Source organism: Hypanus sabinus (genome assembly GCF_030144855.1).
Source record: "Hypanus sabinus isolate sHypSab1 chromosome X2 unlocalized genomic scaffold, sHypSab1.hap1 SUPER_X2_unloc_24, whole genome shotgun sequence".
Lineage (NCBI taxonomy): Eukaryota > Metazoa > Chordata > Chondrichthyes > Myliobatiformes > Dasyatidae > Hypanus > Hypanus sabinus.
In genome coordinates, this window is record NW_026778995.1 from 149,977 (window position 1) to 175,130 (window position 25,154).

At 44.7% G+C, this 25,154-nt stretch overlaps 1 protein-coding gene across 4 annotated transcripts; it reads left to right on the forward strand.

The window, feature by feature from the left end:
• The first annotated feature begins 79 nt into the window (after positions 1-79).
• On the forward strand, positions 80-25,154 carry LOC132385814 (zinc finger protein 135-like). Of its 4 annotated transcripts, none has more exons than XM_059958038.1 (3): positions 263-989; positions 15,131-15,409; positions 18,534-25,154. In XM_059958038.1, exon 3 carries the CDS (start codon positions 18,927-18,929, stop codon positions 19,857-19,859), a length of 933 nt encoding a protein of 310 aa, XP_059814021.1. In that variant the 5' UTR covers positions 263-989; positions 15,131-15,409; positions 18,534-18,926; the 3' UTR covers positions 19,860-25,154. The 4 variants fall into 4 exon arrangements, 3 of the variants coding, with proteins under 3 accessions (XP_059814021.1, XP_059814020.1, XP_059814022.1); XM_059958037.1 differs by lacking the exon at positions 263-989 and adding an exon at positions 14,260-14,369; XM_059958039.1 differs by lacking the exon at positions 263-989 and adding an exon at positions 14,434-14,450.

The following is a 25,154-nucleotide window of genomic DNA, read 5'->3' on the forward strand; positions in this document are numbered from 1 at the left end:
GAAATTTCCCCAACACAGTGTGTGAATATTTGGAGTTTTCTCCACAAGTTTCCAAAAGTAAACGGACATATTTAGGAGCTCGGCGATGTTGGGAACGTTTCAGGAAAGTGGCGCTGAGGTCAAAGTTCAACATGTTCTGAGTGAGGGGCAGAACAGTGCCACGGGCCGAGTGGCAACGCCTGCTCCTGTTTCTTATTTTCTAAATCACGAATTTACCTTTGCGCCTTGTTCTCCCTTGGCCTTCCGCCTGTCGGATTGCACAGGGGAGCGGTGAGAGCTCCGGAGATCCATCAGCAGCCGCTCCGGTTATTTCATGCTCTCGTTATTTTATCGGTGTTTCTCTGTTTTTGCACAGTTTGTTACCTTCAGCACTCTGGCTGATCTTTCACTGCCTGCTTCTGTTATGGTTACTATTCTATACTTTTTCTAAGTACGTCCGCAGGAAAATGCTTCTCGGGGTTGAATGTGGTGATTTATCTGTACTCTGATAATAAAATTTACTTTGAAATTTGAGTTTCGGGGATTTTCCTTTAATTCTGGGGACAAACTGTGACTGACATCTCCAGCTCCCAGCAGCAGCCCGTTCTCACACATACACAGCCAATCAGCGATCACCGCTGGGAGAGGGATGCTGCCATTGGCTGAGGGGTGTCAGTGGGCGGGACGCTGTTTGGACCGGGACCGAGTGGGCCGGAGACCGGGAGCTGCGCCTCGGGTTTCGGCTGCACCACCGGCGGGTCGTGAATCCTTTCGAAGGCAGAGCTGAAGCGACCGGCGGAGATTCCGTGAGATATTCCAGCTACACGGAGGCGCCCGGCCTTTCCCCGCCGAGGATCGGGGCCTGTTGTCTGGAGTTGTCTCCCAGACCCGTCCCTTCCTGCTGGGAGACGGGAGCTGCCCCGCAGCGGCTGCCGGTGGATCTCCGGAGCTCTCACCGCTCCCCTGTGCAATCCGAACGGCTGAAAACCAAGGGAGAACAAGGCGCAAAGGTAAACTCGTGCTTTAGAAAATAACAAACAGGAGCATGTCTGGCCATTCGGCCCGTTGCGCCTATTCCACCCTTTCCTCAGAATAGTCCTTTATTTTTAAATCTTTTTTTTGAGTTTAAACAAACATAAGTGAAACACGAATACAAAGAGCTTGAGAGTACGTAATTAATAGGTTAAGGTATAAATAGAAATAGATGATAATAACCTCCCAAACTCATAGTGGTTACAAAAAAAGAGGAAAAAAATGAAAAAGAATCCTAACCGACATGGGCCATTGCATTATATCAATTATACACAGTAGCGTCAATAACTCCGCACCTCCATCCAAATAATTAAGGACAATAAAAGTCAGGTTCAGGAAAAGTCGGTTTAGTTTATATGAAAATGTTGAATAAATGGTCTCCAAGTTTCTTCATATTTAACTGAAGGGTCAAAGACAACACTTGTAATTTTTTCTAAACTCAAACAAGAAATAGTTTGAGAAAACCACTGTAATATCGTTGGTGGATTAAAATCTTTCCAATTCAATAGGATAGATCCTCTAGCTGTTAATGTAACAAATGCAATTATCCGCCAAGCTGGGGGGGGGGGGGGGGTGGGGAATAAACGACTATTATCCACCATTGGTAAACTGAAAATTGCAGTAAAAGGATGTGGTTGCAATTTGATATTCAGAACTGTTGAAATAATACCAAAAATATCTTTCCAATAGTTTTGCAAACAGGGGCAAGACCAGAACATGTGGGTCAATAAAGCGACTTCAGAATGACATCTGTGACAGGCTGGATTAACATAAGAATAAAATCGAGCGAGTTTATCCTTGGACATGTGAGCCCTATGAACAACCTTAAATTCTATTAGGCATGTTTAGCACAAATAGAAGAAGAATTGATTAATTGTAAAATATTCTCCCACTGCCCTGTGAGTATAAGACAATGAAGTTCTTTTTCCCATTCCTTCTTATTTTTTTCTGATACTCCTAGCTGTATTTTCATGATCATATTATAAATGATGGCTACTAAACCCTTCTGGCACGGATTCAGAGCCAGAATTTTTTTCTGTAATGTCCATTGGACATAAATTCAGAAAAGACTAACATTCAAGAAATTTCAAACTTGCAAGTATCTTAAAAAAAATGAGTTTTAGGCTGGATAGCTGTTCAAAGGACATAAAACTGTTATCTAAAAATAGATCACAAAAACATGTTATACCTTTTGCTTTCCATAACACAAAGGCTTAGTCCATAAAAGAGGGCTGGACAAAAAGTTAGAAATAATAGGGGTTGATAAGATAAACTTATTCAAGCTGAAGAATTTATGAAATTGAAACCATATTCTTAGTGTATGTTTAACTACAGGATTAGTTATTTGTTTATTTGGTTTAGATAAAGCAAAAGGAGGCAAAGATCCTAAAATAGAAAAGAATGAGAAGTCTTGTACAGATTTACACTCCAAATTTACCCATTGTGGGCAAGGTACTACGACCAATTCTCGTGTCCAAGGTATTAACTATCGGATGTTAACTGCCCAGTAGTTTGGCAAAGCCAAACCACCTTCCTACTTAATCTTCTGTAAATATTTCTTACTTAATCTAGGATTTTTATTCTGCCACATGTACGAAGATATTTTGCAATCAATAATATCAAAAAAAGATTTAGGAATAAAAATTGGTAATGCTTCGATTAAATATAAAAATATGGGTAATACTATCATCTTGTTAGTATTAATTCGACCAACCAATGACAGAGATAATGGGGACCACCTGATAACAAGTTGCTTGATTTGTTCAATTAAAGGTAAAAAATTAACTTTAAATAAACCCTTATGTTTCTTGGTAATTTTAATACCCAAATAAGTAAAATGATCTGTGACAACTTTAAACAGTAAGTGTTTATAAATTGGCACTTGCATATTTAATGGAAATAATTCACACTTATTAAAATTCAGTTTGTAGCCAGAAAAGCTACTAAACTGAGCAAGCAAGGATGAAATAGCAGGAATAGATCTCTCAGGGTCAGATATGTATAGTAACAAATCATCAGCATATAATGATAACTTATAAGTCCCTTACCCACATGTAATACCAAAAATATTAGGTGATTCACGAATGGCAACGGCTAAAGGTTCCAAAGCAATGTCAAATAATAGAGGACTTAAAGGGCAGCCTTGCCTCGTCCCACGGGACAACTGAAAAAAAGGAGATCTTTGATTATCGGTAAGAACCGAAGCCAAAGATTTATAATACATTAATTTAATCCATGATACAAATTTTAAGCTTAAATTAAAATTCTGCAACGTATAAAATAAATATAGCCATTCAACTCTATCAAACGCTATTTCAGCATCAAAGGAAATGACATTCTAGTATTTTAGATGGAGAAGTATAAATTATATTAATAAATTTTCTAATGTTAAAAGATGAATAACAGTTTTTAATAAATCTGGTCTGATCTTCAGAGATAATTTGAGGTAGTACTTTTTCTAATCTGGTGGCAAGAATTTTGGTAAAAATCTTACAATCCGTTTTCAGCAAGGATATTGGCCGATAGGATTCACATTCAGTGGGGTCTTTATCTTTTTTAAGAATTGGAGAAATGGAGGCATCATAAAAAGATTGTGGTTATTTACCTATGGTTAACGCATCTTTAAAAATTTTACAAAACCATGGAGCGAGAAAAGAAGAAAAGGATTTTAAAAATTCAGCAGTATAACTGTCCGGACCAGGGACTTTACCTGAATTCATTGAAAAAGGGAGTGGGTTCCCTTTTCCAGACCCTGCCAGTGACTTGTGCCACTCCTCAGGGTTATATATGGAACCTCTCAGACAGGGACACGGAGTGGGTTCCCCTTTCCAGACCCTGCCCGGGGACTAGTGCCACTCCTCAGGGTTATATATGGCACCTCTCAGACAGGGACAGGGAGTGGGTTCCCCTTTCCAGACCCTGCCCGGGGACTTGTGCCACTCCTCAGGGTTATACATGGAACCTCTTGGGCAGGGACAGGGAGTGGGTTCCCCTTTCCAGACCCTGCCCGGGGACTTGTGCCACTCCTCAGGGTTATATATGGAAACTCTCGGGCAGGAACTGGGAGTGGGTTCCCCTTTCCAGACCCTGACCGGGGACTTGTGCCACTCCTCAGGGTTATATATGGAACCTCTCGGGCAGGGACAGGGAGTGGGTTCTCCTTTCCAGACCCTGCCCGGGGACTTGTGCCACTCCTCAGGGTTATATATGGAACCTCTCAGACAGGGACAGGGAGTGGGTTCCACTTTCCAGGCTCTGCCCGTGGACTTGTGCCACTCCTCAGGGTTATATATGGAACTTCTCGGGCAGAGACAAGGAGTGGGTTCCCCTTTCCCAGGCAGATGCCCGAAGGTGACCGGGAGCCACCAGAGGGGCTGATGTAATACAAGCCATGGCACGGTGGGTCACTGAGGTAAGGGAACCCATTTGAATAACAGCCGGACTGCAGGCGGATTTTGGTGAATTTACCCAGTAACTACAGAGAAAAGGAGAATCCCTTGCGTACTTTATAGCTCGTTTTAAGGATACGTGTGACTCCAATGCCGGCAAACCGCTGGATCGATCAGTATGTCCAGCTGGCAGTGCAGACTTTTCTAAACTCTCTCAGGCCCAAGCCTGCCCACTCCTTTAAGTTAACTAATCTCAATTCGCTGTGTCAGACCTGGCCCCAGGTGACATAAATTCTGATGAATATGGACTCTTTAAAGGGACTGGGGAAAAGCGAGAGTGTGCACAGAGACCCGGTAGTGAGGAGATGGAGTTCAGGTCCCAACGAAGAACCCAGAACGGGTGGCAGGATCGTGCGGATGGTGCAGATGAAGAGGACACTTGGCTAAGGACAGAAACGGGGTTTGTAGAAAGAGGGGACATTGGGCCAGAGATTGTCGCACTGCAATCACAGACAAGAATAATAAGAGGCAGGATGAGAGCCTGGATGACAGTGACAGTTGTTCCCGGATGGGGCAGGCCAGAGGGGACGGATCGCAGTGATACTCGACAGAGTACCACATTTCCTCTCCACTATCCCCTTGGTCCCGGATGGGGCAGGCCAGATTGGACGGATCACGGTGATAATTGATAGTGTGCCACATTTACTCTCCACAATCCCTTTGGTCCCGGATAGGTCAGGCCAGATGGGACGGTGATACAGGCGGCTGTGATCAGGCTCACAACACAGGCAGGCTCTTTTCTCACTGCTGTAATCAGGTAGAAGGTACAAGAGCCTCACGACTCGCCCCACCAGGGTTAGGGACAGTTACTACCCCTCAACCATCAGGCTGTGGAACAACACAGGATAACTGCACTCACTTGCTGTCCATAGAGATGCTCCCACAACAAATCATCGTAGTGGGACGGTCTCAAAATGAGTGAAATATGAGGTGGTTTGACTGAGACAGATCAAATTCCTGTCTCAGAATTAGAGGCACACAATCTCACAGGATATTTACAGCGGAAGGGCTGGAATGATGTTTCCTGCAACGTGTGGAACTTGCGCTTACAGATTCAAAATCCGAGGACAACTCAGCAGGACTGAGATGAGGAGAAATTTCCTCAACCAGAGTGCAGTGAATCATTGCAATTATCTCCACAAGGTTCCTAAATTGAATGGACATATCCTGGGGCTCAGCGGTGATGGAAAGTTGCAGGAAAGTGGTGCTGAGGTCAAAGGTCAAGCAAGTTCTGATTGAAGGGCAGAAGAGGCGCAAGGGGCCGAATGGCCACACCTTCTCTGTTTCTTATTTTCTGAAACACGAGTTTACCTTTGTGCCTCACTGTTTCTTGTCCTGTCAGATTGAACAGGGAGTGCTGAGAGCACCGGACATCTATCGGCAGCCGCTGCGGTTATTTCATCCTCTCGTTGTTTATTTGCATTGGCGAAGTTTGTTGTCTTCTGCACTCTGGTTGATCTTTCAGTGATCCAGATATAGTTACCGTTCTGCAGCTTTGCTCTGTATGTTTGTAGGAGTTGTATGTGGCGACTTATATGTACTCTGTTTGTTTCTGGAATAGTCACTTGGGGAATCTGAGGCGGAGGAGTATCTGGGGCTTATTTAAAATTATACAGTGTTTATTTGACAAGAGTTAGTTCTGATATTGAAACGAACTGTTATTTTTGTGGTTTATATCCAGCGAATTTATTTCATCTGTTTTGGGATTGTGAGTATGTTAAAACATTTAGGGTTGATATTTGTCAATTTCGTAATGTGGATTTCAGTTTTTGTTTTCAAAATGTCTTATCTGGGTTTACTAATAACACCAAATCTCATGGGGATCATTGCTCTATCATAAATCTTTTGTTAATTTACATCAAATTTTATATCCGTAAATGCAATCACAGCAATAAGAAACCTTCATTTAGATTTTTACCTCAGACTTCAAACTATACGTTTATACTCTGAACACTTCCCGTAACCAGAAACCTGTAAAGACTGTACAAATCTGTCAATATTTTGTGTTATCTCTGTAAACGTTCTTGTTTTGTGACTCCTCTAAGATACAGTCCCTTCTGTCCAACAGTATTTAGAGCGGATTTCTTTGTTTATTTGTATATTTAAAGTTAACAGTTATATATTTGTTGCTGCACTTGTGTGACTCCCTGGCTCTGTTAGCATATGTTCAGTGTGTCTGTTTTTGTTTGTGTTCAATAAAAATTAAAAAATATTTAGAATAATAATAAAATTTACTTTGAACTTTGAGCCTCGGGGAACTTGCTTTGATTCTGAGAACAAACTGTGACTGACATCTCCAGCTCCCGGCAGCAGCCCGCCCTCGGACACACTCACAGCCAATCGGAGATCACCACTGGGAGACTCTTGCCTCCATTGGCTGAGGAGTGTCAGTGGGCGGGACGCTGGGCGGACCGAAGTTTGGAACCGGGAACGAGTGGACCCGGTGAGAGACCCGAGATTGGGAGCAGATCCCCGGGTAAAGGCTGCAACAGCGGCCGGCGTTTTGAACCCTTCCGATGGCGGAGGTGAAGATTCGGGCGGAGATTCCGTGAGATGTTTCAGCCACACAGGGGGAGCCCGGTCTTTCCCCGCCGTGGATCGGGGCCTGTTGTCCGGAGTTTCCTCCCGGTCCTGTCTCCTGCTGCTGGGATCCGGGAGCTGGCCCGCAGCGGCTGCCGATGGAGCTCCGGTGTGTGAGCGCTCCCCTGTGCAAAAGGACAGGCTGAAGGTCACGGGAGAACCAGGCGCCAAGGTAAACTCGGACTTTAGAAATAAATAAACAGACTTTCCGTCTTTTCTGCCTTTCACTCAGAACATACCTGTGCTTTGACCTCAGCGCCACTTTCCCACAATGTTCCCAGCATCGCAGAACCCCAACACTTGACCTTCAAATTTAGAAACCTTGTGGAGAAAATTCTAAAGATTTGTTGCACTGGTGAGGAAATTTCTCCTCATCTCACTCCTGCTGAGGTGAAATCGGATTCTGTGACTCCGGTTCCTCACCACAGCCAAAGGAAACATCATTCCTGCCTCTACCCTGTCAATACCCTGTGAGACTCAGTCTCAGTCAGACGGCCTTTTGTTTCTCTAATTTTGAGACAGGCCCGATCAGTATAATCTCTCCGAGGACACTACCCCACCTCCTATATCAATCTGGGAAAACTCTTCATTTCCTTCATCCCACAGGCTGACTCCGGGACGGAGACCAGACCTGTGCACAGTGTTCCATGTACGCTCTCACCAGGACCCCATATACCTTCAGAGGAGATCTTTATTCTTCTATTCAAACGTTCCTTCCCATTCAATCCTCTTCATTTAATATCGAACTCAAACAGTGAACAGACACAACGCAGCCTCAGCCATGAATTTAAAGGGCAGGTGTTGCAACAGTTTGAGCTTCATACCGGGTGCCACAGAGCAAGCAGGGTGTCACAAAGGGAGGAAGGTGGGAGTGTTGTATGCCTGAGCCCAGCTGTGTGTGTTTGTGTATCAGAATCAGGTTTAATATCACCCGCATATGTGGTGAAATTTGTTCATTTGTGTCTGCAGTACATTGTAATAAAAACTATAAATTACAACAAGTATTTATAAAATTAAATTTGAAGCAAAACATGAGGGAAAATACCGAGGAAATATTCTTGAGTTCATTGTCCATTCGGAAATCTGATGGTGGAGGGAAAAAGCTTTTCCTGAACCGGTGAGAGTGTCTCCAGGGTCCTGTACATCCTCCTTGATGGTAGCAACGAGAAGAGGTCATGTCCTGGGTGATGGGGGTCCGTAATGATGGATGCCACCTTTTTGTTGCATCATCTTTTTAATGTTTCCTGGATGCTGTGGTGCCCATGAAGGAGCTGGCTGAGTTTACAACTTTCTGCAGCATTTTCTGATCCTGTGCAGTGGCCTCTCCACACCAGGCAGTGATGCAACCAGTTAGAATGCTCTCCACAGTACATCTGTAGAAATTTGCAAGTGTCTTTAGTGACAGACCGATTCCCCTCAATCTCCGAATGAAATATAACCGATGTTGTGCCTTCATTGTAACTGCATCAATATGTTGGGCCCAGGATAGTTCCTCAGAGATGTTGACAGGCAGGAAATGGAAACTGCTCACCCTTTTCACTTCTGATCCCACGATGAGGACTGGTGTGTGTTCCCTCGACTTCCCCTTCCTGAATCCACAATCAATTCCTTTGTCTTCATGATGTTGAGTGCAAGGTTGTTGCTGCGACACCACTCAACTGGCTGATCTATCTCACTCCTGTACTCCTCCTCGTCACCGTCTGAAATTCCAGCAACAATAGTTGCGTCATCGGCAAGTTTATAGATGAGCCTAGACACACAGACGTGGTTTAGAGAGAGTGGAGCAGTGGACTGAGCACACATCGTTGAGGTGTGCCGGTGTTGATTGTCAGCAAGGAGGAGATGTTATTTCTGATCCACACAGACTGTGGTCTCCTGGTGAGGATCCAGTTGCAGAACCTGACTTGTGTATTGCTATTGTCCAGGTGATCTAAGGCTGAGTGTGAGCCAGTGAGATTGCGTCTGTTGTAGGTATATTGTGATGATCGGCAAATTGCAGTGGGTCCAGGTCCATGCACAGACAGGAGTTGATTCTAGTCGTGACCAACCCCTCAAAGCACTTCATCACCGTAGATGTGAGCACCATTGAGTAATTGTCATTGAGGCAGCTCAGCCTGTTCCTTTTAGGCACAGCTTTGATTGTCGCCCTTTGAAACAACTGTGTGTTTGTCTGTGTGTGCGCGCTTGAAATAGTGATCCCAGTTTGATTCGGGGATTTTTCCTGTAGATGGGGTGCCTCAGAAGAGGGGTCATTGTGATGGGACGACCATTCTGATCGGAGCGAAATGAATTACCCAGTAGATGCTGAACCTTTAGAAATTATAAGCCACTTGTGTGTTTGAGAGAGTATCTACAGATTTAAATGTAGAGTTCAAAATTTACAAAGTAAGTTTATTATCAAAGTTTACGCATGTCACCATGTTCAATCCTGAGATTGTTGTTTTGGGATAAACTCTGTAAATCCAAGAATCATGATTGAATCAATGAAAACCTGAACCCAACATCGTAGATAAAATACACTGAGCAAAAGACAACAAACTGTGCAAATGCAAAAGGAAATGATAACAATAAATATATAAGATGTAATGCTGAATCTTTGCAGGCTTCTGAGGAAATAGAGACATTGCAGTGCTTTCTTCGTAATTGCACTTACATGCTGGGCTCAAGACACATCCTCGTAAATGATGACATTGACGAATTTAAGGTTGCTGACCCTCTCCGCCTTTGATCTCTAATGAGAACTGGCTCATGGATATCCTGTTTCCTCCTCCTGATTTCAACAATCAGCTCCATGCTCTTGCTGACATTAAATGTGAGGCTGTTCTAAGACCATAAGATCTTGGAGCAGAATTAGGCCATTTAGCCCATTGAGTCTGCTCCGCCATTTTATTTTAGCTGATCCAATTTCCCTCTTGGCCCCAATCTCCTGCCTTCTCCTGGTAGCCCATCATGCCCTGACCAATCAAGAAACTATCAAACTCTGCCTTAAATGTACATGAAGATTTGGCCTCCACAGCTACCAATGTAGCACTGTCCATAGAGTCCATAGATTCATTACTCTCAGGCGAAAGAAATTCCTCCTCATCTCCATTCTAAAGACACCCCTCTACTCTGAGGCTATGTCCTTTGGTCTTAGACTCTTTTGGACACTCTCCAGTCTTAGCACATCTTTTCTAATATAAGGGGTCCAAAACTGCTCACAGTACTCCCAGTGAGGCCTCACCAGTGCTTACAAAATCTTCAACATTACATCCCTGCCTTTATATTCTATTCCTCTTGAAATGAATGCTGATATTACATTTGCCTTCTTCACCACAGACTCAATCTGAAAATTGACCTTTAGGGATTATTTGGAAAATAGTCAGCCCTACCATTTCTTCGACCAAAGTGCATGCTGATACCCTTTGCTGACACTGTATTCCATCTCCCACTTCTTTGCCCATTCTCATCTGTTGAAGACCTTCCATAGTCTCTCTATTTCCTCAAAACGACCTGACCCTCAACCTTCTTCATATCGTCTGAAAACTTTGCAGCAAGGTCATCAATTTCACTGACATTTAACATGAAGAGTATCAGTCCCAACACAGACGACTGTGGAACCCACTCATCAAGAGGCTACGTTTATATCCACTCTTTGCTTCCTCTCAGTCAGCCACGGCTTTGTCCAAGCTGGAATCTTTCCGGTAATACCATGGGCTCGTGGGTTGTTAAAGCAGTTTCGTGTGTGGCATCATGTCAGAAGCCGTCTGAAAATCCAGGTGAACAACATCAATCGATTCTCCTTTGTCTGTCCGGCTTGTTATTTCTTAAAATAATTTCTACAGGTTGGTCAGACAAGGTTTTCCCTTCAGGAAACCATGCTGACTGTGGCCTATTTTATCTTGTGACACGGTACTCTCAGACCTCATCATTAATAATCGACTCCAACATCTTCCCAATCACTGCGGACAGACTAACTGGCCTATAGTTTCCTTTCCTCTGCCTCCCTCCCTTCTTGAAAAGTGGTGTGACATTGGCAATATTACATTCTTGAGGAACCATTGCGGAACATTGTGATTCCTGAATGTTCATTACTAATGGGGCCACAATCTTTTTAGCCACCTCTTTCAGAAAGCTGGGGTGTACACCATCTGGGTCACGTGACTTATCTAACTTGGCCTTCCAGTTCCTCAAGAACCTTCACTCTGGTTCTGGTAACTTTGCACACTTCTGACTCCTGACACCCGGAAGTTCCACCATTCTGCTGGTGTCTTCCTCAGTGAAGACAGACACAACATACTTATTCAGTCTGTCTACCATTTCTTTGTTTCCCGTCACTGCCTCACCAGCATCGTTCTCCAGCCACCCGAGACTTTATATAAGATAAAAAGTGGGATATGTGTGCTTTAATCGGGCAAGAATGTTGCACCAACACACCAGACAAATCTGAAAATGTAACTCACCTGATGGATTATATTTGAGAGGCAGCAGATAGAATGAGAGAAGTGGGAGAGCAGTTCCACAATGATAACCCCTCAGTAAGTCAGTGGCCATGTGGGACTCTGGGAGGATGGAGGGATACTGGTTTACATTGTACATTTCCGCAATGATAACCCCTCAGGAAGCCATTTTTGGAATCTGGATGAGAGAATACGGTTTTACATTATGGAATAACCATTAGAGTAATAATAATCAGATTATGATTCTTTTACTCTTACATGTGACTGAAACGAGGGGACATCAGGGTTCTGGGTACTCTTAGGTAATGGTTGGGACGTAAGGGAAAGGAAAGCCCTGAGATCTGAAGTACTTCCGCCTTAAAGACATCATTTACTTCGTAAGTTCTGATGATGCTGAATGTCTGTTGTCATAGGACAACAAAGAGGAGGGAATGGGGAAATATGTACTGAACTTTACATTTTATTGTAAGTATTTGATGAGACAAAATGGAGCTGTACAAACCCCGGAGTGCTGAGCTAGTATATGCGATATATGTAGGTGACTAAAGTAGCAGGAGGAAACGACAAGAAATGTGCTTACTAAAGGAACTCGTGACTGCAAACACTGAACGCTGTGCAGGAATGAGGAAGTAGCAGAGACGACTCAACCGGAGATGGCAGCAACAACAAATGTATCGGGAACACGGAGCTCGCTGGGAGCAGTAACCTCGTCTCGTTCTTATGTACAGAAGAAATATTTTGTAAACGCTGTGTTTGAAGTCCCCTCCCATCCCTGGTGAGAATGGAGGTGAACTTACCCCCTGCAGGTAATAAAGAATAAAGCTGCTTGATGAAGCAACACTCAGTGTTGGGATTGTGTTCCGTGAGTCTCAGCAGAGAGATACTTGACAGGGGGTTAGGGGTGAAAGGTGCGGAGTTTATGGGGCACATGAGGGGATACCTCTTCACTCAGAGGGTCACAGGTGTGTGAAATGAGCTTCACCCACCCACAACGTCTGCCCCCGAATGAGGTGGAGCCCAAAAGTCGGGTCCCTCAAATGAGCTGCTGCCAACCGGAGACCGGGGTCTCGGGCTGGTTTGTTGCCGCCAGAGAACATGATGTGTGCCCCTGGTGTTGGACACACTGACGGTAGGTGTCGGCGCTTGTGGGGGGCGGGGCAGTACTTGTCCGGGTGGATAGAGAGATCTCAGAGCTAGCAGATGCCAGACAAGGGTTCGTCCTTTATTCTGGGATGTCCTGGTATCAGTTGTAACGGGGTTTACCCGACGGTGCAGTCTGGCAGGTCAGGGACTGGACCGTCTCCAGTGCCAGTACAGTCACTCTAGCTGAGCCTAGAGTGGGAGCAGGGACGGTTCCTGTTCAGATACGGACATGAAGGTCCATACCCGGGGTGACGCCATTGTCAAATTTCACCAAAAACAATCAGGCCAATCAACTTCAGGCAGAACTGGTCAGGATGACAAACAGACATCAGTACACAGAAATGACAACTTTTAAAATCAGAAATAAACCAATGTAAAAACAAGTTTAAAACCAGCTCCTTTGCCTGGGGATGGGTGGAATGGAAATGGTCCCGACGCAAATGAGGTGGTTTCACACCGTCTGCACGACTCAGTCGCCCCATTGAAGGAGTGGCAGTGGCGATTGAGTTCGCACTGAGAGGGTGATTGGACACGGAGGGACAGGCCTGATGAGGGTCGGTTTGATTGCCGAGGGGATCTGCTGTCTTGTCTTGTGGACTGGCCACTTACGGCTTCCTCACCGGCTCAGACACTGAAAGCCCGTGTTTCCCTGCACCCCACCCCCCCCACCCCGGATCCAGGCAGTCTCGTCCCCCTTGGAAATGAAAGAGAAAGTAAATTCATCCGCTTACAACTGGGCAATGATATGTGTTAATTATTTGGAGAATGCAGATCAAACAATTAGTGAGGTTGTGGATGTCACCTAAACCGGTGTGTGGAGAAAGTGAGGGTTGTCTAAGGTTCCAGTGGGATCGAGACCAGTTGGGAAAGTGGGCCGAGGAATTGCAGGTGGATCTTAGCTGTCACTCAGAAACAGTTCTTCAGGGGGTCAAAGACCACTGAGACACGAAAGGGAGCTTTTCTTGGGCTCTGGATTCAAACAGACAAGACTGGTGCACTCGTACCAAGGCAGAATATAAGTTGTTGCTCCGCCACCCTGAGGGTGCAGTCATCAATTAGGAGCAACTTCGCACCATCCTCCACAAGTCTGACTTACCAGTCAGCAAGCATTTTAATTCTTCATTCCCAGTCCTGTTCCGCCGTGTCGATCCGTGGACTCCTCTTGTGCCAAGATGAGCTCCTCTCCCCGTGGAGGAGCAACACATTATATTCTGTCTGGGTACCCTCCAATCTGATGGCATGAACATCGATTTCAACTCAGGAGAACAAATTACCGTCACCCTCCTCTATGCCCCACTCTGACCTTGTACTTCTCACCTTCCTACATTCCTCCCGGGACCCTACTCCTGCCCTCTCTCTGGTCCACTCTCCCCTCCTATCAGATTCTTTATTCTCCAGCCCACCCTTTCTTGACCTTCCCCACCCACCCGGCATCAAATTCCAGCTCGCCTCTTCCCCTCCCCCACCACATTTTTATTCTGGCATCTTCCCCCGTGCTTCTCTGCCCTGCAGAAGGCTTTCTGCCAAAAAACGCCGTCTGTTCATAATTTTCTATAGATGCTGCCTGAGGTGCTGAGTTCCTGCAGCGTTTTGTGTGAGTCGCCTTGAATTTCCAGCATTTGCAGACTTTCTCCTGTTAGTTCCAGAAATCGCCGTCCGTGACCAGACGATCACATGCGCATGCGTAAGGGTCGCGGGCGTTTCGCGCGTGCGCACGGTGGACAAAAAGCTCGGAGACTCGCTGCAGGTAGGAGCGGGGATCCGGGCGGATTATTATCGGTACCGGCGTCCGAACCGCGACCGGCCACACCTTTCTTCCCCACCCCGGGTTAGTCCAAGTCCTTACCCCTCTCTCTACGGGGGCTCCGGGGAATTTGCTGCTGAGGAGCGGAGACGCTGGAGCCGTGGCGGATAGATGGGTCTCTTCTTCGTGTAGGTTTCTGGGTAATGAGGCAGCCATTGATGACAGGGCCAGCGTTTTCCCCGTTAGTCCGTAGGCCGTATTTGGAATCGCAGGGGGAGGGAAGGGGAGTAGATGGATCACTCGGGCACCACCGAGCACTGAGGAGCTGACCTTCCAGTCAATGAAAATGTCAATTTTTACTGTATGAAAAGAAGGAAACAAAATCCTTACATCAGCTTTAGTCCTTGTGGAAATCACCTTTGTTCCATCTTGATCTGGACCTTTCTACCTGTGAGAACTTGTTTAGTACCATTCGCTTTGGGTACATAATAATACCAATTACCTTTGGCCTGGTTAACAAGTGACCTGTAGCGTTCTCATCACAAATATGCCACACTCCAATGAGAACAAGGACTGCCCTCCCCATCATGTTCATTGGCATTGCCGCTGACGGGCTCTCCACCGTCAATCACCTGTGCGGAGGGGCAGAGTAATTTGAAACTCTCCAGGGTTTGCTATGTAACATCACATGCTCTTTGTAGTGCTGCCGTACACGATCAGAACTTGAAATAATACCTATGTTTTCTCTAATTTATTTTTCTCAGAACGTATGGACCGACCATTTGTCTGAAAGTTAAATGTTTAAACAGCCTGAAAACAGCACGGCATCAACAAAACACCAGCTGTGCAGCAGCAAAGGCTGTCTGTGTGGGAACATTTCAGTTACTGCGCAGCTCGGAATAATATGGGACAGAGAATAATACTAATGGAAGGAATCAGACTGAGCTAAGTCACAGATTGAAATTCCCATTCTCACACAGGCAGGAAATCTGTTGGGGAATTAGATGGACAGACCAGTTGCCGGCGTCATGAGCAGTTAGAAGGTGAGTTTTTCCCCCAACTTGGGTTGATCCTCGCTGTAACAGTGTGATGTCAGAGTTCAGAAAGGAGATTAAAATTATCTCACAATATATCGGCTGTGAAAATTAATCAGATACAGGAGCCGAATGAGGTTGTTTGGCCCATCGAGTCTGCTCATATAACCATATAACCATATAACAATATAACCATATAACATATAACCATATAACAATCACAGCATGGAAACAGGCCATCTTGGCCCTCCTAGTCCGTGCCGAACCCTTAATCTCACCTAGTCCCACCTACCCGCACTCAGCCCATAACCCTCCACTCCTTTCCTATCCATATGCCTATCCAATTTTACCTTAAATGACACAACTGAACTGGCCTCTACTACTTCTACAGGAAGCTCATTCCACACAGCTATCACTCTTTGAGTAAAGAAATACCCCCTCGTATTTTCCTTAAACTTCTGCCCCCTAACTCTCAAATCATGTCCTCTAGTTTGAATCTCCCCTACTCTCAATGGAAACAGCCTGTTCACGTCAACTCTATCTATCCCTCTCAAAATTTTAAATACCTCGATCAAATCCCCCCTCAACCTTCTACGCTCCAATGAATAGAGACCTAACTTGTTCAACCTATCTCTGTAACTTAATTGTTGAAACCCTGGTAACATCCTAGTAAATCGCCTCTGCACTCTCTCTAATTTATTGATATCTTTCCTATAATTCGATGACCAGAACTGCACACAATATTCCAAATTTGGCCTTACCAATGCCTTGTACAACTTTAGCATTACATCCCAACTTCTGTACTCAATGCTTTGATTTATAAAGGCCAGCGTTCCAAAAGCCCTCTTCACCACCCTATCTACATGAGACTCCACTTTCAGGGAACTATGCACAGATATTCCTAGATCTCTCTGTTCCTCTGCATTCCTCAATGCCCTACCATTTACTCTGTATGTTCTATTTGGATTATTCCTGCCAAAATGTAGAACCTCACACTTCTCAGCATTAAACTCCATCTGCCAACGTTCAGCCCATTCTTCTAACTGGCATAAATCTCCCTGCAAGCTTTGAAAATCCACCTCATTATCCACAACACCTCCTACCTTAGTATCATCGGCATACTTACTAATCCAATTTACCTCCCCATCATCCAGATCATTTATGTATATTACAAACAACATTGGGCCCAAAACAGATCCCTGAGGTACCCCGCTAGTCACCGGCCTCCATCCCGATAAACAATTATCCACCACTACTCTCTGGCATCTCCCATCTAGCCACTGTTGAATCCATTTTATTACTCCAGCATTAATACCTAACGACTGAACCTTCTTAACTAATCTTCCATGTGGAACTTTGTCAAAGGCTTTGCTGAAGTCCATGTAGACTACAGCCACGTAGACTACATCCACTGCTTTACCCTTGTCAACATTCCTCGTTACTTCTTCAAAAAATTCAATAAGGTTTGTCAAACATGACCTTCCACGCACAAATCCATGCTGGCTACTTCTAATCAAATCCCGTCTATCCAGATAATTATAAATACTATCTCTAAGAATACTTTCCATTAATTTACCCACCACTGATGTCAAACTGACAGGTCTATAATTGCTAAGCTTCCTTCTAGAACCCTTTTTAAACAATGGAACCACATGAGCAATACGCCAATCCTCTGGCACAATCCCCGTTTCCAATGACATATTAAAGATCTCCGTCAGAGCTCCTGCTATTTCTACACAAACTTCCCTCAAGGTCCTGGGGAATATCCTGTCAGGTCCCGGAGATTTATCCACTTTTAAATTTCTTAAAAGCGCCAGTACCTCCCCCTCTTTAATTGTCATCGGTTCCACAACTTCCTTACTTGTTTCCCACACCTTAGACAATTCAATATCCTTCTCCTTAGTGAATACCGAAGAGAAGAAATCATTCAAAATCTCTCCCATCTCCTTCGGTTCCACACATAGCTGACCACTCTGATTCTCTAAGGGACCAATTTTATCCCTCACTATCCTCTTGCTTTTAATATAACTGTAGAAACCTTTCGGATTTACTTTCACCCTATTTGCCAAACCAACCTCGTATCTTCTTTTAGCTTTTCTAATCTCTTTCTTAAGATTCCTTTACACTCTTTATATTCATCGAGCAATTCCTTTACTCCATGCTGCCTATATCTATTGTAGACATCCCTCTTTTTCTGAACCAAATTTCTAATATCCCTTGAAAACCATGGTGCTCTCAAACCTTTAACCTTTCCTTTCACCCTAACAGGAACATAAAGATTCTGTACCCTCATAATTTCACCCTTAAATGACCTCCATTTCTCTATTACATCCTTCCCATAAAACAACTTGACCCAATCCACTCTCTCTAAATCCCTTCGCATCCCCTCAAAGTTAGCCTTTCTCCAATCAAAAATCTCAACTCTAGGTCCAGTCCTGTCTTTCTCCATAATTATATTGAAGCTAATCCATTTCCATCTCAGCCGCACTCTCCTGCCTTCTCCCCATATCCCTTCCTGCCCTGACTAATCAAGAATCCATCACCCTCTTCCCGAAAATAGACCCAATTACTTGGACTCCAGAGCAACTCATAGCAGCAAATCCCCCAGAGTCACCACGCTCCGGTTAAAGAAATTCCTCCTCACCTCCATTCTGAAAGAACAAAGCTCGATTTTGATGCTGCGTCCTCTGGGTTTCGACTCCCCCACTCTTGTCAACATACTCTCCATATCCACTCTATCGAGATTTTTCAATGTTAGATCGATTTCAATGAGGGCCCCTTCATTATTCTGAACTCCAGTAAGTAGAGGCCCCGAGCCATCAAATGTTCTTCATCTGACAAACCTTATAAGTCCTGAAATATTTTTGTAAATTTCCTTTGAACGCTCTGCAATGTAAGTACATCTGTTCTACTTAAGGGGCCTGAATCTGTTCTCAACAGTCCAAGTGAGGCCACACTTTATAAATACTCAACAATACATCCTTGCTTTTATATTCTCCTACTCTTCAACATTATTTCCTCTCTATTGAGAAAACAGTCTGCACTCTCATTGCCTCTAACAAAGTGGATGACCATACACTTCTCTGAATGATGACTTTCATTCATTGATGTCTTTTGTAAATCTTTTTTACAGGTTAGAAATGACAAAAATTGTGTGCGGGAATTTTAAACAGAACAACATGTCAGTTTGCTGTCTCTGCCCAGATATTTAAGGAGTTACTAGATATTTAACAATGTATCACTGTTGATCCTTGGAGATGAAGAATTTTGTCATCACAGCTGGAAAAGTGCTTTGTGTCTGAAATGAAGTTTTCTGTTGTAACTCACTGAAATCCACTGGAACCGGGGAACTGAGAACACACCAGCATTTGTTCACTGGAGATCAGTTCTTCAACTACATTGATTGTGCAAGGGGTTTACTACATCTGATATTTGACTTATGAATTGACAAAGAACTGTGGGAAGGGATTCACTCTTCACTCACTCATCTCACCTGCATGCACAACAGCGAGTTCACACTGATAAGATGTCGTTCACCTGCGCTGATTGTGGGAAGGGATTCACTCGGTCATCCTGCCTACTGACACACCAGCGAGTTCACACTGGTGAGAAGCCGTTCACCTGCTCAGACTGTGGGAAGGGATTCACTCAGTCATCGCAACTGCTGAGACACCAGTCACTTCACACTGGGGAGAAGCCATTCGCCTGCTCAGACTGTGGGAAGGGATTCACTTGGTCATCTGAACTGAAGATACATCAGCGAACTCACACTGGGGAGAGGCCATTCACCTGTTCAGACTGTGGGAAAGGGTTTATTCGGTCATCTCAACTGAAGGAACATCAGCGAATTCACACCACAGAGAGGCCATTCACCTGCTCAGACTGTGGGAAAGGATTCACTCATTCATCTGTACTGAAGGTGCATCAGAGAATTCACACTGGGGAGAGGCCGTTCACCTGCTCAGACTGTGGGAAGAAATTCACTGACTCATCCAGGCTACAGGCTCACCAGCGAGTTCATACTGGAGAGAGGCCGTTCACCTGTTCAGACTGTGGGAAGGCATTTACTCGGTCAGTTGAACTGAAGACACATCAGCAAATTCACACTGGGGAGAGGCTGTTCATCTGCTCAGACTGTGGGAAAGGGTTTATTCGGTCATATCAACTGAAGGTGCATCAACGAATCCACACTGGGGAGAGACCGTTCACCTGCTCAGACTGTGGAAGGGGATTTATTCAGTCATCTCAACTGATGATACATCAGCGTATTCACACTGGGGAGAGACCGTACGCCTGTTCTGATTGTGGAAAGAGATTCAGTCAGTCATCCGACTTACAGACACACCGACGAGTCCACACTGGAGAAAGGCCATTTTCCTGCTCCCAATGTGGGAAGAGATTCTCTCAGTCATCCCACCTTGTGACGCACTACCGAGTTCACACTGGGGAAACTGTTTAAACAGGCGACAGGCTACAGGCTGGATATTTCACCATCACAGTTGCTGAATCAAGTTCAAAAGTGACTGTTGGTGCCGAACTCGGCAATTACTGCTGCTGTTTATCAAACCCAGTTCCGCACTCTGGTCACTGGGCGTGGGAGTTATTCCTCAGCGAATGTTCACGTTTAATGGGACTGGAATTTAATGGTTTGGATCTGTGACGCAGAAATCAGTTCTAATTTAAATCCTGCCACACCTACAGAATCTCCTTTCTCTCCCCAGAATATCATCTCTTATAACTGCCACAAGGGCTAAATTTACACTTCCCTGTTAAGCTTCAGAGTGGACAGTGCTGCCGGCCTTTCTGTTGCTTCCATGCCCCAATGGATCAACTCCCCACCCACTGAGCAGTATCCAACAAGGTGTTCTGCTGTGGAGAATGCCCACAGGACAGCCCTGCACTGTCTTCCTAATGACCCTTACCTCTGCTGGTGGTCACGCTTCTCCTGTCCGAAGCTTGTACTCTGGGTGTGGCCACCTCTTCAGATGTTTCATTGATAGTATCTTCAGGCTCCCGAATGATCCTGAGTACATCCAACTCCCTGAACCAGTCTGTGATTGGGTGCACTTCCTGCAAATAGTCATCGGCAAACTGTCGGATGTCCAGAGTTCCCACATCTGACTGGAGGAGCATCCCATCCTGACTGCTCTGCACCAAAATACACCACTGTCTGAATGAATTAACATACGCAAGAAAACATCGAACGGGAATGGGGCAATGACAGTGGAAGTAGAGTGTTCAATTACCTGTGTTTTTGCCATGAGGTCGAAGGAATAGAGGCTGCCATTTTGTGAAGCTGTTCTGTCACCCCCATTTTGTGCACTGATTGCTGTGGGATAACCTGATCAGATCAACTGAACACAAGAAGTTACTGGTATTCCCATTGTAAGCCTGAAATCACTCTCACATAATCTGTGCATTATGTACACTGTCGGGTTTGCAGAAGTAATCTCGTTATCTCTGAACCTGAAGTCACTCTGAGATAAGGTGTGGATTACGTACAGTGGCAGTTCTGCAGAAGGAATCTCGATATTTCTGCTGAGAGTCCGAGCGACACAGTTTGTCTGTTTGGATCCATTGTGGAGGAGAACAAAATAAATTACCTTTGACATGATGTTGTGTAGCCCTTGGACTACATCCAATGGAAATCTGTTAGTCATCAGCCTGATGGACCTCAGCCAACAAGAATGAGATGCGTCCTCTGAACTGATAAGAGTTGTGTCAAATGTTTCAAATCATGCTTGTTTCAAAACAAGTAAAGAGTTTCAAATGCAAAGGTGTGATAACTCCGGAGACTAACTATCACAAGGAAGAACCCCCATGGAAGGGATAGGAGAAGAAATGATCGATCATTTGGATACAGTGGGATCCCCTGTTTCAGTGTTGTGAATTTGAGAAGTGGTCAGGGTGTTTATTAATACAGAGGCAGCAGTGGAATTCATGTTTCAGTTGTTAGCCTGGGGTTTTCATTGTTACTTTGTTGTTTGTGCAGGAAAATTAAAGAGAGAGCTGTAACAATTACGAGTTTCCTGATGAGGTTCCAAACTGATCTCAGTTGATGAACGGTGAACATATTTTCGCGCCCTGGGTGCACTCGAAAAGAAGGAAAAGTGGTCTGGGACCCTGGTGTCGAGTTGACCCACACAGTAGATTAGGATATTAAACTGTGAAAGGGAAAGGACAGGAGGAAGAAACCAGGGATTCAGAGGATTTCAGAGATTACTTTCATCGTTAATTATTAAGGAAATGGTCAAATTATGAGGCGTGGTTAGAAAAGTTTGACAGCCAAGGTTCCGGGACTGTGGAGGAAGAATTGTGGAAAATAGTTCGTGAAAATAAGTTAAAGAAATTACCAGGGATTAAAAATGTTGTAATGTGATGTTTGTTGGATGATCTAATTGAAGTGAAGAGAGAAAAAACTGAAATTGGCAGAGAAATTGTGTAAGTGTAGGGAAGAGTTAGAAATTGTGACGGAGCAGGATCAGGTGAATTTGATCCACATGAGTCAGTTTCAGGCTCAGTGTGAAAGCGTTAACAAGAGAAAATGAGAAAACAGAAGAGGAGGATAAACAGGCGGATACAGAATTAGAGAAAGGAAAAGTCAGGGTCGGGATTTACGGCTGTTACGAATGTCATGAAGAAATTGGCAGCTGAGAAGAAAGGCTGCGCTGATCGCAAGTGTTTAAAACAGATGGAAAATCTGCAAAGTGAACTCTCAGCTCGGAGAGGAGTGATATGTGCGAGGACGGACGATGATGGTGATGCAGATTGGGGTGATTTAACGTATGAAGAGACGCTTGTATCACACACCGGTCACCAGTCACCTGATGAGGTAATCGTAGCCTTTGTCCGGGGTCAGATATGGTCAGGTAGTGTCCAAATTTCATAGAGTGTTTCAACCGTTAACCACTACTCTTTCCAGTTGGTGGATCAGGAGTGAGGGCCAAGTCACTGCCCAACTGTTCCTGACCTTGAGCTCAACCCCTCTCTCCAGCTCCATACCCAGTAAGGGGCTCTTTCTGCTCCCTCCCCCATCCTGCCAGCTGCTTGCTTCTTGCTCTTTTCATCAAGGCCCAGCACAGACAGCAACCTCCATGCTGGCCGTGCCGGGAACCCACTACAGTCGATCTCCATGAGGAACAGCCACGTCTGCCATCCTTTGTCCCTGCACTCCGGGACTAACAGTGTCAGAGCCAGGATTATTGGGGAATTGGCCCGCCTCCCAGCAGGTTTTTCCGAGAGTGGGTGGAAGCTTCAACACCCAGTGCCCCAGTGGCGCCTGTAGTAATGGAGGGACTGCAGGACACACCAGAGTCGGGGGTGTAGGGCGTTTGTGACACGTTATTCTGTCCCCTTTGACGTGGCCCAATTGAGTGCTTGAGCTGTGAATGAGAGATGATTCTCGGAAATTTTCCCGGTGCATTCAGCAGATAGGATAACTCACGGTCTATATGAAACGGAGGAGGGGAAGCTAACCCTTCACTGTCTAACTTCAGCTTTCCCTTTAGCCCTGCCGGAGGAACAGGCACCCGCCCAGGGGACACGGGGTGATTTACAGAAGACACCATTAGAAGCTGCTGGACTAATAGAGGTGACAGTGGAGGTTTTGCATAACTGCAGACAGTGGAAAGGGAGGAACCTTCTTTATTTGTTACGAGGTTGTGGCCGGTTTTCTCGAGTATTTTGGGTCCTACTTTGGATACGCAGAATTTGACTCCGTGACAGAGTAGGAACTGGCCGAGGAACTTGGTATCGCACAGTACCGAGGAGAGCAGAAGGGTGTGTGAAATGATTGCTCCATTCAAACCCCACACATGCTGAAGCATGGGCTCTCAGAAAGATGATGCGAATGAGGGAAAGGGAGTGAGGGAGAAAGGTACTGAGGAGGATAAGGGGAAAAAGGGTTCTAAAACGACCCTATCACAGAACAAAGTTTGCAGTGGCAGAATGAAGGGAGACGGGGGTGGGTGCGGCCGATCAGTACAAACTCCACAACGCCACCTAATGGCTGGGTAGTCAACGACGTGGTTGGAATATCTATGTTCCCCCTGTTATGAATACTGGATCCACAAAGAAATGATGCAATTCTGGACACGAAGTTTATTTTGGCATTGATTGCCCACAACCCAGGTGGGTTGGGACGTCAGCATGTAACGATGGCCTATTGCCCCAAGAAGGTCAACTGTGTTACCTATAATATAATGCCCATGGTGCTGATGATAAGCCACGACTTGAATCCAGAGTTACCCAGGGGGTCTCCAAGTTACATGTGCGTTCACCACATGGTCGGTTGGTGCGGCTGGATCCCTTGTTGAAACTAAAGTAGGAATCCGCCCCATAAAATTTCTTGCAGATGATACTAAGGTAGATGGCGTTGTGGAAAGCTTGTTTCAAAGTTTACAGAAAGTTAGAAGAGTGGGCTGAACGATGGCAGATGGAGTTTAATGCTGATAAGTGTGAGGTCCTACATTCTGGTAGGAATAATCCAAATAGGACATAAATGATAAATGGCAGGACATTGAGGAATGCAGTAGAACCAGTAGAACCAAGGAATAATGGTGCAGAGTTCGCTGAAGGTGGAGTCTCAAGTGGATAGGGTGGTGAAGAAATCTTTTGGTATGCTAGCCTTTATAAATCAGAGCATTGAGTAATGTTAAAATTGTGCAATGCATTAGTAAGGCCGAATTTGGAGTATTGTGTACAGTTCTGCTCACCGAATTATAGGAAAGATATCAACAAAATAGGCAGAGAACAGAGAATATTTACTAGAATGTTACCTGGGTTTCGGCACCTAATTTACACGGAAAGGTTGAACAAATTACGTCTTTATTCTTTGGAGCATAAAGGTTTGAGTCGGGACTTGATAGAGGTATTTAAAATTATGAGGGGGATAGATAGAGGTGACGAGGATAGGCTTTATCCACTTAGAGTAGGGGAGATTAAAACAAGAGGACATGATTTGCGAGTTAGAGGACAAAAATTTAAGGGTAACACTAGGGGGTATTTCTTTACTCAGAGAGTGGTAACTGTGTGGAATGAGCTTCCAGTAGAAGTAGAAATAGTAGTGTATATATATATGGTTCACAATGCGGGAGAGTCTCGAACCACCCTAAACATGGCTACATTCAATGCAACACATTGGGAAACAGAAGATGCAGTTATTATGAATGAATTTACGTGACACTCACGTGTGGGAGTACCGTTGATATACATTCGAAACTTGGAGATTTTTTAATGTATTTAATCTTGTAATGTGCTCAATAGACCCTACATTATCCCAGATTGCTTTGCTGTATGCTAACTGAGGACGTGGAAGGAGGCGTGTGACTTTGGCTTCGAAGGACAAAAAATAAGATGATCAAAGTAAATATGTTATTATGACCTGAATTCACTTTTGTGTTGAAAATGCATTTTTGTGTCAGTGTCCCACGCAGCTGTATCCACCCCCACCCCCACGTTTCTTTGTAATGTGTGAAAGTGCACTGTTTATTTTAAGTTTTGCAATTATTCTGTGGAACGAAACAGCTGTGGGATTGGGGACAATGTTTCTGTTGCGTTTTTATTTGTTTATGTGCATTTCGTGCGGAAGAGGAGTTGTTGATGTTTTTTTCTTGGTTTCGAGGCTATATGGTGAAGAAGAATCACAGGATTGTGTACTGCATACATATTCTGATAATAAATATAATGAAATGAAGGAATGAAAGAATGATACAAACATGGATTTTTGTACTGTCTTGTGTGTGTGTGTGTGAGA

Excerpts from the sequence above, each read along its gene's own strand:
- LOC132385814 (XM_059958038.1), top strand. The coding sequence starts at position 18,927 with ATGTCGTTCACCTGCGCTGATTGTGGGAAGGGATTCACTCGGTCATCC.